This window comes from Numenius arquata, chromosome 2 (assembly GCF_964106895.1).
Source record: "Numenius arquata chromosome 2, bNumArq3.hap1.1, whole genome shotgun sequence".
Lineage (NCBI taxonomy): Eukaryota > Metazoa > Chordata > Aves > Charadriiformes > Scolopacidae > Numenius > Numenius arquata.
This window is the reverse complement of record NC_133577.1, coordinates 118,420,601-118,438,267: the sequence shown is the minus strand read 5'-3', so window position 1 is coordinate 118,438,267 and position 17,667 is coordinate 118,420,601. Positions and strand designations below refer to the sequence as shown.

The window sequence follows — 17,667 nt, the reverse complement described above, 5'->3', positions numbered from 1 at the left end:
TATAGACAGTTCCACAGCATCTATGAATATGTATTTCATGCATATTTCATGTGTTAATGACCCACACAACGTATGCCTCAAATCACCCTCTGCTCATGTTAGATTTGAAACTCCTGTGAAACAGCTATGCAGAAGAAAAGTTCCAACTCAGTTTTAACTCCCTCTATTATTTTACATACCTATGAAACCAGTAATAGAAGCTGATTACCTTTAAAGAGAGTAAGAAAGTAAGAAAGATGCTCAAAACACATCTATGGCTTCTAAAGAAGTTCTGAGGAAGTGTCATCATTTTCGGGTATGTTCTTGTCCCAGTGCCACCATTTGGGACCCTGGACACATGCCCATGGGAGAAGTAGGTGAGGACCACCCCCACCTCCATGAGCTGTGCTGCCCCAGCAAGGGCCAGGGCTCCTCTGCTCATGATCTCATCCTCTTCCACCTACCACATTTCTCTCGCCTGTATAATCATCACCCCCTGGTTCACATTTAGCTTCCATATTTTTCTATTTTCCAAGCAGTCTCTATCTGTTGCTGCTTTTACTGCTCTTTTTTGTCATCTGATGGGCTGCTGAGGAGTGAACAACCTCAAAGAGCACTCAGCCAAATTTTCTAGGAGCAAAGGAAGCTCCACAGGAGATGGTACCTCTCCAGCATCGACCCCAACTACCTTGTCAGTCTTGTTCAACACCGAGGAGGCTGCTGACTGTGTTGAATTATTTTGCAGTTTTGTAATAAGGCTTGAACAGATTAGAGGCTGAATTGAAACCATCAGACTCCTTTTCTCTTGGGCTCAACCCAGGATTTGAATCCAAGCCTTTAGAAACAAAGAACTGAAGTACAATTTACATCCTGTGCTGCCTCTTTCCCAAATTAAAGGCTTTACACTTGCAGTGGTAGTCTCTATACTTCCAGCACTTAAGGACTGAATTTTACAGGTTTGGTTTTTTTGTCATTCCAAAGTGATAAAAAATCTGGAATGAACAGGTACTGCCTTTTGAAACTAACTGGATTACATTCTCCCTAAACTGGAGGTACTGCAGATCTCTCTATGTAGATGTAGAGTTCTCTCTCTCTACAAATTTAAGATTCAGTTTGTTCTCTGTTTCATTTTTATTTACGCGTTAAATGATTTATAAGATAAGAACAAATTAGCTTGCTGTGCAAATTTTGTAACTAGAAGGGCCAAATGACAGCAACTTGTAGGATATTTCTCCTTGTTACCGTGGAAGCATCAGCTGTAGGTCCAGAACTAAAGGAAAGTTTAATTTTATTCCAAGGGGATTAAAAGCACATGGAACATCTAATGCATCCTTGCACAAATTACAACACTGAAAAGTTAACTAATTTGTGAGAAAAAAATAATAATTTGGGGAATAAACCCTTTGACAAATCTGATAACTTTCATTAAACAAAGTTTTCTCCCCAATCACCTACATAATAGAACACAGGACATTTGCAGGCACTTGAATGGAGCCACTTCACAACAGCAGCTACTTCCCATTGTCTGCAACTGGAGAGGGACTATCAGCCTGCCATAAGTAAACTGTTGTATTCCTAAATAAACAACCCCCGCCTGTCGCCAAAGGGAAAGAAGCCAAGTTGCGTTCAGGGACTGGGGTCATCCCAAGGGAAAATAAAACAGTTTAATTTAATCTGGCACTACTAATACTATTATTCACTAGCTGCAATTGTTAAGCTATTGCTTTGCATGAATAGGGCAAAATGAAAATTGGCTGGACGCATTCCCATATCTCAGCATGCTTGGATTAGCTTCCAGTCTAATCTTCACTCTGAATTTTCTGTGTTTCTAAAGTTTGTCTACTGGATACTTATGGTATCACTGCTTTTCCCTTGCTTTTAAGGTCCTACATGGCTCACCCTCATCTGCTTCCACCACCTCCCACATGCAACACCTCATAGCTCACTTTTCCTTGGTTGCCGATGCTTGCCACTACATCTGCTGGTGAGATGACCAAACTTGCATGCCCTCGCCCGTTCTGCCCACCATGTTTGGCAAATTCCCCACAAGATGATGTCCTTGAGACACTTAGTGTTTTCCTCAACAGGCCTTGTCATTGGTTACACTGAAGAATGCACTGCTTATCAGGACAAGCACTCTCCCCTCTTGTAATATTTCCTTTTACTCTCACATCTCCCCAGTCCCAGCTTATCTCTGGTTTTGTAAATGAATTGCAATTTCCTGGGACACAGGCTTTTGGTTTGTGCCTGAAGAGTCGGCAGTGGTACATTCCTTGCTCAGGGCTCTGATGCTGCAATGGTACCACTACTAAAAAAAAAAAATACATTTTCATGCTAAAATTGCTGTTATCTATGAATATTTCTAGTCTATGAGTACAGTTCTTAGTCAAGTTGTCCATGAAAGCCAGCAAGTCTTATTAATTCAGGTGAGCTTTCTGTTGTATGAGGGCACCAGCTAATAATTTGAAGACACAGACTATGGGAGAGAGTAATGCATGTTTTCAAAATCAACCTTTTAGCAGGAGTCTGACACCCTTCTTTATCCTACTCTATACTCCTTACATTTTACATCCACCTACAGCTTTCACCTTTTTTTTGGTAGGTGCTTTTAGGGAAGCCTCTTGATTGTCTGAGATGCAGAAGGTTTTCAATTAGGACTGCTCAAAACCATTGGTCAGCAAAAGCAGGGAAATCAGATTTGGTGAAGCAGGTACTTTCCAACTGGACATGTTTATGTTTTCATAAATAAATACTGACCAACCTTCTATGGCATCTAAATGGCTTAAGGGCCCCAAGTAAGATCTGGGATCCTACATCACATAGCATGCCTGAACAATCTCTGTATTTTTAGAGTTGCATGATAATACTATGTAAAGAGACATCTGCTACCCTCAGCATGGCCCATTGGCTGGGAGCAACCTCTGGAGGTCTCCCGTTCACCCTGCCATGTGAAGTAGCACAAGCGTCAACCAGAGCAGCCTATGCCACAGTTGCAGCTAAGGACACAGCCCTGAAGATTTTTAGAAGCTCAAAAGACAAAGATTGGGAATGTAAACAGAAATACTGAAGTTCATCCAAACCAGTTTCTGTCCCAGTTGTTCAAGTCAAACTTGTGAATCAATAAATACCTCTTGGCTTTACAGTATGGGATTTCTTTACTTGGAGAGCAGAACAGAGGGCAACTAAATGATACAACTGTGCCATTCAGAAAAGCATCAACAGGAAACACTAGTGTGAAATTCCTCAGTGTAACAGATTTTTGGCTGAGGTGCTGCATATCATCTTGCTGAGGCTCGTCCCCACACTCCCATGAAAATGTTGTTCACCTCTGTGCCGTTAAAGTATCCATAGTCATCTTTACCATCATTTAATTAGGTTTTTATCAGATGAACACTGATGCACCTCTTTATATTATCTCTCCTGGGCCTAATGGCCCCGATGATTCTTTCAGACAGCTGTAGCCTCACAATTTATTTTTTGGCGACATTTCTTGCATTGGAATGAATGTGTTGGGCATTTGGGCAGTGCCAGCTTGCAAAGGGCTGACAGCAGATGGAAAGAAATCTGCCCAGTATGCCTTCACCTCTACATGAGCAGAGGGCCATCAATTTCCCCCATTAAGGAGTTGTCACGCAGCCCACCCAGCTGGAGGAGCATCTCTCATAGCCAGGCTGGCTGGTGAATGCTATTCAAATACAAAACGCACTTTAAAAGGAAACGAAAATATCGTTTGTCGGCAAATTGAAAATGCATGGCTTTGACCGCAGCCAATTTTTTAATGACTGTAATATTTTAAGTGATTATTTTTGCCACTTCAGATTGCTCCTTAGAGAGGAGAGGTTTTTTTAATTAAAATCTAGGCAATGCAAACAGATGAGATATAAGAAGCAGAGGAACAAGAAAAAAGATGAAGAAAATTAATTAAAGCAGCATTGTCAATGGAGCCATAAATTAGATATTGTGTCTTTCTGGGAATGAGTCATGCAAGTTTTCAAAATTTTTAGATGTTGACATGATAGCAGGTAGAAGGATAGATTCAGTCTTGATAAAATCATACTCTGTATGCAATGTCTCAGCCAGCAAAGGTACGATGACAGAATTTAGGACAGATTCTAAATTCTGTGGATTTGGTTATTAACGCTTCTGGCCTGAAGTCCCTTCTTTAACCAAAGGAAAAACCACAATGTGATTAGAATACTTTCCCATGAGATAAACAGGGCTTTAATCTTTCCCACATGCTACATTTTGACATCATTTAATATAGGTTACAGAAGGAAAACCTTGGCTGCTCAAACAGGCCAGGTGCATGGTGGGTTATAGTGCACCTTCCCTTTCCAAAACAACGGGATGAAACTTGTCCTGTGACACAGTAACAAAAAGTTTATAAAGTGTGTTTTCACTCATCATTTCTAATTATAGACTGTTATTCAAATGCTAGTGCTCAAAACACTTTGCTTGTTTATGAGTGATTCGTATGATTTGTATGGTTCTTAATTTTCTAGGATATTTCATGATGTTTGTACAACACCGGTCATTCTGGTAATGACTGATTTCCTTAATGAGTCATTTAACTGGCATGAAGTGAACTATTCCTCTATGTTATTGGGAACTATTGATGTTTCTAGCACTCTCCAGTGACTGTGATTAAACATCATCTGTTCTTCTGAAAGTAATGATGTGTATTTACACCACTGTAAAATTAGAGTGAGAAAGAGTCAACCAAAGTTGTTTCTACTCTTTGGCATCTAATGGGTCAATTCATGTTGTTTTTATTAATGTGCATCTCACAGTGACCTGCAAAGACCAAATTCTTTCCTTCTAGGAGGCAGGAAAGACCCCCGGTGCTTTGACGCCAGCTCAGAGCTAACTCTGGCTCCCTGCCACCCCCTGCCACACTTCCGAGCCACAGGGAACTGGCATGGAGAAAGGTGCAGGTTCAGCATCGCTGCCCGACAGTGATTCTCAGCTGCCCAAACAACTCACAGCACCACAGCAAACCACCTATCAGTTCTAATGACCCCCTAGGCATTGTATCTAAGTATTATTATTTTAATTAAAAGTGTGATTATTAACAACAACAACAAAAAAGGCAAGAGCAAGTCCATGCACGGGCTACATCCATGGATATGTATATCCTGTGGATGTACAGATGCCTCCTCATGGGCACAGCTCAGACTGCCCACACTCTCACTAAAGGGAGCTGGTCGACAGGTTTTGTGCACCCTGCTCTGCTTTCTTCACCTCTCCTCCCCTCTCACACTCCTCCTTCCACCCACAGAGAAGCAGGGATGGCTCTCAGATGAGGTGCAGCAGGAAGCCTGCTCACCTCTTCCCAGGAAGATGCGGTGGATAAGGGCTCCTGCAAGGCAAAGCAGCTGGCTAGAAGGCTGGGTTTGGCCCACAGACCAAATACTGCCTTGCTATATCTTACTCAAAAACAAAAGACTTGTCAGAAGCATCTATATCTGTATAATTTTGTCCAATATAAGGACATAGGAATCTCCGTCTGCCATTTTCACACTGGCATACCTAGAGCATCACCTTTCCTCCTGCAAACAGATACATTTGATCTAATTAAGACAATGGGTACCTCAACCTTTTTTTAAAGAATTTAAAACCAAAAGAGGAAAATAAAATCTTGTTCATTTCATCACAAACAATTAAGCCCGACAAAGATATATATGGACTATTAGGATGTTTGTTTTGAAAGAAGACTATCCAATGCCATTCCTATTAATTAACAGCATATTCAGACATTTGGAAATCTGCTCTGGAGCTGGGGGTGTGGAATAGCTTAATCAGCCTTTTTTTTTTTGCCAGACTCCTAGGCCTGCGTGCATGTCTTCCCTGCTCAGTGACACACAACAACACAGGTTCAGGAAGGACTCGCAGATCTAGGTTGTGCTTAGGCCTGATGTGCTCAGGGTGTGGTGGAAGGTCAGGGAGTTTTATGGACGCATCTTCAGCATATTTTTCTGAGTGTGAGTCTTCACTTCTCCCACTCTCATTTTATACAGTTTTCTCTTCTGCTAAGCTGGCACGCATTTCTGGGAAGTTAAAATAAGCTGAGAGGTTAAAGTGAGTAAGGGGTTTACTGTATCAGGATATTGGGATAGAGGCATTTTCAGGATTTATTGGTCATGTCCATGGTAGTGAATAACCTGAATCAGGTACCATTCCCTGGTCCTAAACCCAGCTTGCATAGTGAGACTGGTGCAGACCTTCCCACTTCCCCCATCCCATGTTAGTCAGGGCTGCATGCTCTCAGCGCAGCAGCACAGACAACCTCAGGTGCAGTCTCCAAGTCTTGCAGACCAAACCAACTAAGCTGACCAGCTGGACTGCAACCTCCAGCCACCCAGTGAAGAGTGGCTGCAACCACTGTGAGACAACAATTCTGTAACTTGAGTCTTCTCAAAGATGAAAAGTGTCCCTGGGTTAACACATCACGACCAAACACATCGCCGCTCTAGTGTTTGTAATGATCTGTACTGCTTTTTCCTAGATGTGGAAAAATTCCAGAGACAGGTGGCTTGGTCTCAGTGCTATTTTGATATAATCAAAGCACGGCAGAGACGTGAACTATAAGACTGCTGAGGTTGTCTCCCTTCTCAACCTCAGTTTTTGAGCTTGCACATCCAATCTTGGACCAGAGCAATCAGAGAAAACTAAAAAACTTGGCAAATGTTGTACCTCAAAACACAACAATTTCTGGTCAAATATACAAGATATATGAAGTATCCACTGAAAGATGAGATCATTTTTTTTTTCTATAGGAGTAGAGATCCAAGAAGCATTACTGAAGGAAGAACATTTCATCTTTTCCCCCAATTAGCTACAAAGTCTTGAGCTCCACGGACCTTTAACAGCTCTCAGAGCACAGCACCACTTCACGCCTTTCAGCGACGTCAACCACCAGTGCAACATCCTAACCACGCTCAATTGCAAGACCATGCTCATGCCCAGAGCTGTCACTGAAAATATTGAAATGCAGTCAGGAATTTATCCTGTTCAACACCCTTCCACACAGTCCAACACAGATAAATACGTTCCAGTGGATCCAATTAATCTCCTAAGGGTTACTTGGCCTTGCTAACAGCATCTTTCTTGTCTTTTGCTGTCTTCTTTGGAACCGAAACACAAAAATTCAGTGGCTTATCTCTCAGCTTGCTTCCTATTTCAGTAGCCAGTTCCAGCTGCGTCTGCAACCAGCCATGTGCTTTCAAACGAGTCGCAACCGCTCCTGAGCGCAGCAAGAAACATAATGAAATTCCTGGTCCAAGCTCAAGCAGGCTGGGAGAGGAGGAGAAACTGCTTCCCAAGCTGGGCACAGGCAAATTCCCACAAGTGCTTACTGAGAACACACTCTGCAACAAACTGGAGTGAACACATTGGTGCATAATTACCATTACTACTTGCACTGTACACTCCAGTGACTGAATCCATCATAGAACCTAATCCAGGACACAGACAACAGTCTTCATGGTAGCACTTTTCTTTGTTTCAGCGGTCTTTTTACTTTATTAATCCAAGCCGCTATTAATCTGAGCACTTCTACCAGCAAAACTCCTGGATTTGTAATGTTTGCTACTTATTTTAGTAGAGCTCAAGTACTACTGAAGTAAACTTTCTACAGAAAAAAATATACTTTCTTTGCAACTTGATAAGCATCCACCAAGAGCATGTACCAGATATAACAAGCAATTCTAAAAGCCACCTACTGAGCAACTATTGGGAAAGAACTTGCTGAACCACATCTAACTATGTAAGCAACAGCAACATTTATTCTAAACAAACCATATCTTAATGCCTTACTAACAAAGTAACTCACTAAGGCAACAAAATCGTATTTAATGACAATTCCCTTAAAAGGTCTGGGATGGTTGGAAGGATGGATGGGGATGTTCTAACATGCAAGGACCGTAATGGTAACCAGATTAGGCCAGGGACCATTCTCTGGCCTTGACAGCAAATGAGACAGCAGAGTTTGCACCCACCTGGGCTACCACTCTCCTCCCAGAAGAGTGGTGTCGTCCCTGCTGCCTACTGGAAACAATCCCTGGCCCATCCATGAGGGTACATGCCTTGATGACAATGCCTGGGAGATTGCACAAGCCCAAGCCAAGCAAGGGGATGTTGTAACAACTATGGTGTGCAAAATCATGGGCTCATGTTCGTACTCTTGTTTGCTTCATTCACTACCGAGGATATGCCACAGAGCCTCCAAGGAGAAGGTTCTACCAACTGAGCAACGCCTGCTGGGGCAGTCCAGAAGTAAACACTTAGAGAAAAAGTACAGTTAGAGAAAGACTGTTTCTACTCCTTTTTATACCAGAAATAGGTATGCATTTTTAACTCTTCTTTCAATTCTAACTGCCAGCTGGAAGAGCTACCTCAGTTTGGCACTCCCCTTCCACCTGAGAAATATGCAAAATCAGTCATTCTGGATAGTGAAAGGCAGAGAGCAAGAAAGGATGAACACACAAAATAAGGCCAGTAAATTGAGGAAATTTAGAAAGAGCTTTTTTCTTGTTTCTTTTTGTTTTTCTTAATAATTCATTCCCTCCATCCAATGAAATTACTTATCTTTATGGCCCAACTTAGGAAAAGAATTGACCCACAGTTTTGTATATACTGATCAAAACCGACTTAGACAACAAATAACATCCAGAAATGCGACTGTTCATTGGCATTGTGAAGGAAACTCATAAGGAAAAGCACTGAAGGAAGCCAGTGAAGAAGTTAAAAACTTCAAGAAAGATTTTGAAGGCCGGTTTATCTAAAATACTTATTGACAAGGGACAGGAGGATATGAATTGAAACTTGTATGGCACAAACAGGCTTGGATGGCAGAGAAAAGGTCTCATCAGCTTGAAATGGAGTTTGACATAGTGATAGACCGTGGGTATGGAAACTTCTTTAAAAAGCACAAGGGTGAGAGTTAAAATGTAAAAAATAGTAGAAATGTAAGTAAAACTTTAAAACTTCTATACAGACTTTCTGAACAAATATCAGGACTATTAGCAAGTTTTAGATGTATGGGAAGCAAAAGGTCTTGCAGCAAAAAGAGACCCAGAATTAGCTTTGATGCAAGCTATCCCTGTGGCACTGTCAGGGTTTCTCCAACATTATTCAGCAGGCCAGTGCCTTTGGCTATGATAGAGAAATCTCCTATCAGCTTCCTACAAGTTCTATGAACTCCTGCAGCCTGAGAGCATTAACAATATTGGGAATCCTGTGAAGATGGTACTACCCATTGCTGCCGTCGTTCTGCCATTATACTGGCCAAGTTACATGACCGCTGTGAAACACTGCTTGAAACAGAGGTGACTGGTGTGGTAACATTTAAATTGTGGTGTAATGCACAATGTAAAAATATTCGCATCTTTGTATTTATACAAAATAGTGTGTTTGTGATGAACTGAAATTAGAGCTATATAAAGGTTTTAAAGAAAATATTAGAAGTTTCTTGGAAAGTTTTATATAATGTTTCAATCCTGAAAAGCACAAAAACTTTGTCAAAAAAATTGTCCTTGGTGTTATAATGCTATGCTGAATCTGATGTAAATCTTGACCCAATTTATAGTTTTACTTTTGACATAACATGAAATTCGCATTGCAAAATCTGTTCAAATCATATTTGGCAAGATTGTTCCTGAAAATTTGAGGAAAAATGGAGCAAAAACCTTAAAAACGAAATTTGAGTATGGAAGTGCTCTGGTGACAATCTAGATACACTAAAAATGTTTGAAATAACTACAGGGTCCCATGAAGAATAGAAGTCCTGCATCACATATAGCCTTAATCCAGTGTGGCTACACCACAGCCTTACAGATTGCTTTAACCTGGTGTAGATGGCTACACGGAGCCTAATGTCAGCTGGGAACAGACAGATGCACATTTCACTTGTCCCTAAAACAGAAGATGACCTTGGAGGAATGGCAGGTTGGTGTATCCTCACTGGCATCTCATATAAGGTTTGAGCTTGTAAGGGATTTCTGTCTAGAAGCACTAAGGGATCTCTGAGTTTAGGTCCCTTGTCTTTCATGAAACTATAGTTGTGTATTGACACAAACAGGCTGAGTTTAACTAAACAAAACAAAAAGACCCAATAACAAAAAAATCAATAACAACAATGAAAGAGGTTTATTTGCTAAAGTTCAGATGCTGTTTGTGCATGTTTCAGAAGGAGCGAGCAGCGTTCAGGCTTGGCCAGCTGAGACAATGTAACTGCACCTGTGGCACATTAATCCTTCCTTTGCTTTCACACTTCCACGTGTGTAAACTGGATTTTAAAATCCAGAGATAAAACTGACAACACAAAAAATAAAATGTGAACTGATCACAGAAAATGACTTCATTAAATACTCAGGACATTATTTGATTCTAAAATCTCATCAAAAAGCTTTGTCATTGTAGTTTAAATAATCTTACTGAAGTAAAAAAAAAAGAAGTCAATATGCAGGTACAGTGAGTAGATTAGTGGGATTATTTATTTCTACAACGATTAATCTGAAACTATTCATATCAGGTTCTGTGGGAAAAGGATGAGGCCATAACCAAGCTCTTACTGCCCTCAGTATTAGACATCTGTTTCCTGTGCAATTGCCAAAACCATTACCAGCACCATAAATGAACCCCGACATCAAAACTGCCTTTTTTTGTGAATGAAAAATAGGATGGAAACAGAAAGTCAACTGCTGTTCAACTTCTGACTGCTTGGAAACATAGAAAGCAAGAATTCAACTGATTTCCAGATGCTGAACAACTCCGCATTTGAAGGAACTTTGTGCACACGTATCTTGTAGGGCTCCTTAAGAGTTTTTCGCAAGGTTGTATGATCTTGCTGGATCTCATATATCAAAACAGGATCTTAATGAAAAAGAGACTTTTAAGGAGCAGCCACTACCTGAATGATGTGATGTGATGTGATATTCACAGTTAGAAAAAGTGGGAAACCATAGTTTTTTGTGATGGGTTATGATGAAGTGAGTTGTGGTAGCCGAACAACACCAAGATAAACAAACAGGTAGATTGCAAAATGCCCAAGAGAGAGACTTGAATTTGTTTCAAAAACATTGCACTGTTTCGTTAAAAGGAAGCTGTTTCTCATTTTCTGTTACATGATCTTTGACATGACAGTATAAACTGTCATTTTGTTTTGGTCATGGCAGAGAAGTTGCATTGTTCTGGAAAGCCCCAATGGGACAAAAAAAAGGTAAAAACAAAGTTAAAAAGCTTGATTCCAGAAGCAGATGGAGTGGCCTAAACACCCTTGTGTGTTCAGAGTTTGGTTAGACGTTACTGTCTTCTACATATATAACATTAAGCCATAGAAAATCAGACTAACCTTAACTGTGGCCCCAGGAAAGAAAAGCCAGTTGCCAGTATCCACAGGATCAAGATTATCTTCTAACACAACTTTTCTGTGAGCAGCATTTATGATCAGGATGTTGTCCAAGGCCCAACAGGCTTCATACACATCACCAGCGAGAACATAATCCTGTTTCCACTGAAAATGGATGTTCTCCCCTTTAGCATCTTCAGGAAGGTACAAGATGTGGATGATTGTGCTGACATTGGAAGGGGCACTGAAAAACAATGATATGGAATCAGACCAACTTTAAGCCATAGCCAGGAACACTTTTCCCCTCATTAAATACATTTACTAGGTATGACACAGTTGTGCTGATGTCCGTTGTATGCTGATAAATCTTCTGTGGAGATCAGAAAATACCTGTCCTGAGGCAGAGTCCTCCTGTGCCAGGCAGTGCACATACAGCCCGAGCAGACAGCATTGCTTCAAAGAAAGGGCAAGCCAAGGCAATAAATTACAGATCAAGGCAGATGTTTGGAGAGCAGGAAGAAAGAGTAGGGCAACATTCATACTCGATGCTGGTCACAGCTCCTAGGTGACAGGGCACTGTCAGGTATTTTGCAGGTATGGCCAAAAGGAAATGTTAAGGAAATACTTTACAAAAACAAGTCTCCAAAAATGCCATTTTTGCATGAGTTTACACCAAAAGAAAATCCTGACTTCTGGTGCCTCAGTTCATCATAGATCTAGATGAAGAACAATACAGAAGAACGGACCCATTTGTCCTCTCTCTTGCTACTGAAAATGGAACATGTGGGGAGGAGGGGCAGACCTGGAGTATTAATATTAGGCAACGATCAGGGCCTTGAGCTCTGCTTCCCAGAGCTGTGAAAGGACTGAGGCTGACCCCCAGCTCTGGGTGAACGTCTTTACATTTCTAGTGGCAATAAAAGGGCTGGGGTTTGTTTGCAGGGAAGGGATGCTGAGAATTATTTTTGCTTTACTAATCACCCAGCAAGGGAATTAGCTACATTCAAACCTCAGGCTGTAAGGAGTTACAAAATTGGGGTTTGCAAGATGTCAGCTACTCAAGCTTGCCTCTGCCTTGGCAGCAATATACTTTGGAGGGTGAATAGTTTGTCAGAGACAATCCAGAGCTTTTAGGGGAAAAAAGGCACCAATAGCTTGCTTATATCACAGAAAACGGAGGAACTTCTATTTGTAAAGCAAAATATTAGTGTTGTGAAATGTTGAAAAGCAACTGTATTTGTCCTGTATTCACACCCAGAATCTGCCCCCACAAATCACCCTGCACTTGCTAAACGTTTTGTCTGTCACCCTCCACTGCAACGCTGCTCTGAGAGGTTGTCCTCACTTCTCTCTGAACCCACACACAGCACCCACATTCCCTGAGAGATCCTTCCCCTCCCTCCAGGGATTCCAAAGCTGAAATCCCACTGATGCAACATGCACTGACACAACACCTTCCCTTCACAGCTGCCCTCCTGTCCCACCTCTCCCACTGCTCCCCGGAGCTGCATGTAGCACAGTGAAAGCCACTGAAGCACATTCAAATAAACACTGTAATTCATACAGACCACAGGAGAAGTGAGCATCCTTTCATAATTCATCCTCTCCACTTTGCACCACTTTGCTCTATTGACCTATTTTCTACTGTTGTCTCCAGCAAAGTTGAAGCAACCTAGATCAAACTGTATATGCACTAGCTTCAAAAAATTTGTGTTTCAAAGGGTTATGTTTGCACCATCACAACTCTTGAGTTTCCTGGTTTGCAGAGCTATGAGGGTAACTGGACTGATGATACGGACAAGGCATATAATTTTCCATCAATGCAAGAAAAAAAATGGTATTGTGTAGTTACTCTGAGGCAACTCCAGTGGCTGCAGTGAAGTTATTCTTGCTTTATATTTTTCTGAGATAAGAATTAGTGCCATTTGTTTTACTAACATTGTTCATAATTTGTGCCTTTGTCAATGAAATCGTAATCCCACTCCCAGAAGGAGTGGGAGGATGAGATACTGAAAGCCCCAGCCTTGCAGCTAGAGTTTTGCTTACTCATCAGAAATTAAGCAGCCTTTTGCGCTGCAAATTGTCTCAATAGACTGAAAACAGGCTCAAGCAAATTGTGTGTGTGGCACAGACACTAAGGTAATGCAGGACGGCAGACTGAGACACTATGAGGGCACTACATATAAACAGCATCTTTTCTTCCCCAGTTGTACTTCTATAACTATGTATGTATACCAATGCACAAAATACCTTTCCCAATATTATTTAATAATATGTTGGTTCTGCTGTCTCAGAAAAACCCATCTCCAACATCGATTCTCTCTTTAAAGATGCGCATACTATAAGAAAAAATTCTTAAATTCCCATTCATAATCCTTTGCATTTTCATGTAAACCAGTTTGTTTAAAAAACAAGGCATAATTCATCATAATCTTGTTATTATAAGAGCGTTAGGAGCCAAGTGTTCAAATCAAACTATAAGCTATTTTTATTGCATGTTTTATCCTACCAAAGTAGAAACTCGCAATGCTATAAATTATGGGTCTTGCTGACGTTAAAAGCAGTGCTAAAATGCAAAAGTCATCAAAATTTAGTTTTTTTCAAGCACCTGAAAGTTCTGGTTATTGGGATTGCATTTTAACTCTAAAGTCATTCTCTTCCTTACCTTCCACATAATCGATGGATGAAATTGTGATTTACCAACCCCAGTGGCAGTTCTGCAATTAGCTTTAGTGACCATAATTTCACCCTCATCTTTTAATGTGTATAAGCAAGTAAGAACTGAAAAGTTAACAATTAAAACAGGTTTTAAAAGAGCCAGGTTTAAACACCACCTGCTCAGCCAGAAACCGTGAAAATGATTAAAAAGCTGTAACAAACCTAATTTTCTCCAGCTGAGTCCAATCTGCAGAACTGTTCTTACTGTAGGACACGGTGATACTGGGATCCGAGTAACTAAAGCGACATGAACCTGATCCTGGGAAAAGCAATAAAATGAGAAGTGTTACGACACAATGAAGCAATAAATGATCCTCCAATAACCACAGTTGCTGACTGTGCCTTTGTCACATCATCACTTCTCCCGATTTTAAAGCACTTTGATTGATGATGAAATTTCCTGTGATCTGTTGCTGAAGGTAAACACAAAATAATGCATGCTTTATGAGTCAGAAATAAAGTAGAAATGATAAATCACAGCAGTGCCGTGTAATCTCTGCAAATTTCCCAAGGGAAGCCAAGTAAATTACCTAACACCCCCTACTGCAGGAAAAAAACCACCATATAATGGTTAAACAAAACCTTCTTATAAGAGAATAATCCACATAGCAGAATTCATAGGGAAAACAGTAAAAGACTGTTTTTCATCTTACTGTATAGAAAAAAAATAAATTCCAGAACTAGAAATACAGTAAGTGATAGGAAAATGTATACAGAATTACTTGAGCCAAGAGCAAATGTGCTTTAGGAATTCAAAAGAATAAAGACGTTACAAAATTAGTTATTTTAAGGATGCCTGAAGAGAATTAAATTAAGAAATCATCCCATATACTCACCAGAGCCTATAATTAATAATAAACATTTGATGCTGATCTGGGAATCTCAGAACACTTTACAAAAATGAACTAATTAAGCCTTATGGCACCCCTGCAAGGTAGGGTAATGTATTTACTTTTGATTTATAAAAGGGTGCCTTCTGGGTGTTGTCACAAAAGATGAGCTTAACAATTAATAAAGGGGACAGTCAAAATAACAAAAACTGAGCTGGAAAAATCCAACCTAGAAAACATGATAAACAACCTGAGTGGTAATTAAATACACTAAAATTACTATTTTTCCTCAAACACCAGATAATTCATCCATCTCAGAAAATTCAAAACCTAATGAAACAGACAAATCCTAACCTGTGCTCCAAAGATCAAAATTTTGACTTCATAAGCAGGTTGACATGTGCAATTCAAAGCAGCAGACGTTGGCTACCTTCCATATTTAAGGGCAGCAGCTCTCAACTATACAGCACCTCTGATGGCATCAGGGTACTACTGAGTGAGTACCACAGCTTTTCTCACAGTAGGAGGATGTATTATATGTGTTACGAGTAGTATGTTATGTTTATGCGTGCTTTACATATGTTCAGTAACACTGAAAATTGTGTATATACATATTTCTATTCATGCATGAATGTATATATATATATATGTGTGTATATATATATACACCCAGGTATGAAAACTGTACTCGCTTTCTCACATAAAATACTCTCACTTTCCAACTCGGGGTAATTATTTTTGTAATGAAATAAATGGCCTGATTAAAAAGGTGTTAACCACTTGTACAAGAGAACAGCTTACACATTTTAATGGGAACATATGTCATTAAGTACACTGCTTGCAGCCCCAGCTCCCCTGAGGCCATTCCCGCTCGCAGCTCACAGCTCTACAGATCTGCTTTTCTACCCTGAGATACACATCACAGATCACTGCAGGGGGAAAACCACCCCAAAAAGTGGGATGAAATCCCATTTCTATATTTTTTCCTGATACATCAACTAGCTCTCTGGAAATGACCCACAAAGTTGCTTTCTTATATCTTTTGCTGATGTTAAATTGTAAATAGAGGAACAGATACTTGTGAGCCCCTCCAGCTGCATGTGGTACCATCAGCTGGTCTGACACATCTTCTTGCTGTAATGAGCCACAGAATAATTAATATTGCAAAGGCAGCAGGACTACGAATTACCAACCATGTACCCAAAATGACTACAAAGCAACTGTCTGGTTATATTTTACTGACAAGGCATTTTATTTCTATCATATTAGAACCAAATGATGTCAGGAAGAGCCTTTACATTTCAGATTTGTCCATCTGCTGAGATGGTCTACTTTACTGACTGACATCTGCTGTCGGTTCCTACTTCTGTGGCATTTAGGAGTTCCAACCCTTAATCACACTCATTCGTTTTATTTCAGGGGAATTCAGTTCAAAAATCAGTGAACTTAGCTGGTTTAACCACTTTGGCTGGCCAGAGGCTGGGAGGCAAAGAAGCAACATACTGACTTTGCTGTTAGACAGAAATTAAAGGGACATAAACAGTAAAAAATAACCAGCAGTACAGGCTTTATAACACATGCCATTCCAGTTAGTGTTACAATCAACTTTTGGTACAGCGCTCTTAAACAAAGCCAAGTCCAAATACGCCTCTAAAACATTGGAGAAGGTGATATTTGTTGCCTATACTGTAAAGACGATAGGAAATTAGTGTTCCCTGTCAGTACAATCAATATGAAAAATGCTGTCTGTTAAATCTGCACATCCTCAAACTATGTAATGAAGATCAAAGTTATTTGCTTAAAAGAAATGGAGCCACCAAAAAAGGTTTTTGCAAGGCAGAAGTGGTATTTCACCAGTATTACTGGAAAGAGTAATGGAGACAAAATGAAAAGAGGAGATACAAGTGTTGGGTTTTATTATTCTTTCAATAAGCAGGACAGGTTGTATTTCCCAAACTAAAATTAGTTTGGGACAGTCTTCAAGGTCAATGCATCTAGTAGTTCCTGGCTGTGACGACAAATGTGTTTTTATGTTCTTGACTCAAAATCACAAGATAGCAAGATTATTTATCATTTCAGTATCTAATTCTGTAAATCTCAAACTGACAATGAAAAAAAAACAAAATTAAATTCATCCACTTGAAAAAAATCATCAGCAAGGTTCAGGTGTTGCCATTTGAACCATCTCTTTTAAATATACAAGAAGCACATGGATCTGCTGCTTGCCTTTTTAACAAAATCAACATTCATCCTATCTTATATTAAGAGTTTCTTTCCAAAAACAGGGAGGAAAGTAAACATACACCTGCAGTCCAGGTCAGGGTTTACTGAGATGTTATTGAAAGCCACTGGCTTTCAATATAATTGTCAATATTATTTTCAGTATTACTATTAGTTAATACTATTACTCCATATTACTCTTATTTCAGTAATCCTAAACTAGGATTATTTAAAATAGAAAGCTGCAGTTTGGATGTTTGCCTCTACCTTGACCAGCAAAGCTATACTCTGACTTCGCGAACAAATAGATGATCAAAATTCAAGTAGTAACATAGCAGGAACTGAGGGGAAATTCAGCCAGGGAAGGGAGGTGTCCTTCACACTGCTTCCAGAGATGGTAATAAATAGTTTGTCAGCTCTGAGCAGAGCAGCAGGGGTAAGATGTCAGATTGTAAATCTTCATACCCTCCCGTCCTCCAAAGAAAAAGTGGTACAAGAGGACATAAAGCCTTTTGAATGAGATTAGAATAGGCTTGTTTTAAATCAAAAATAGCCAGGTTTTGAATTAGCCAT

The 17,667-nt window shown here is 40.1% G+C and overlaps 1 protein-coding gene across 1 annotated transcript in view; it reads right to left on the bottom strand.

The window, feature by feature from the left end:
* RELN (reelin) overlaps positions 1-17,667 on the bottom strand; it is a 292,013-nt gene that overhangs the window by 118,616 nt on the left and 155,730 nt on the right. The window contains exons 9-10 of the mRNA XM_074169082.1: positions 14,207-14,303; positions 11,330-11,570 (exon numbers count right to left, since the gene is read on the bottom strand). Coding sequence (XP_074025183.1) covers positions 11,330-11,570; positions 14,207-14,303 — 338 coding nt within the window. The remainder of the gene's footprint in view (positions 1-11,329; positions 11,571-14,206; positions 14,304-17,667) is intronic.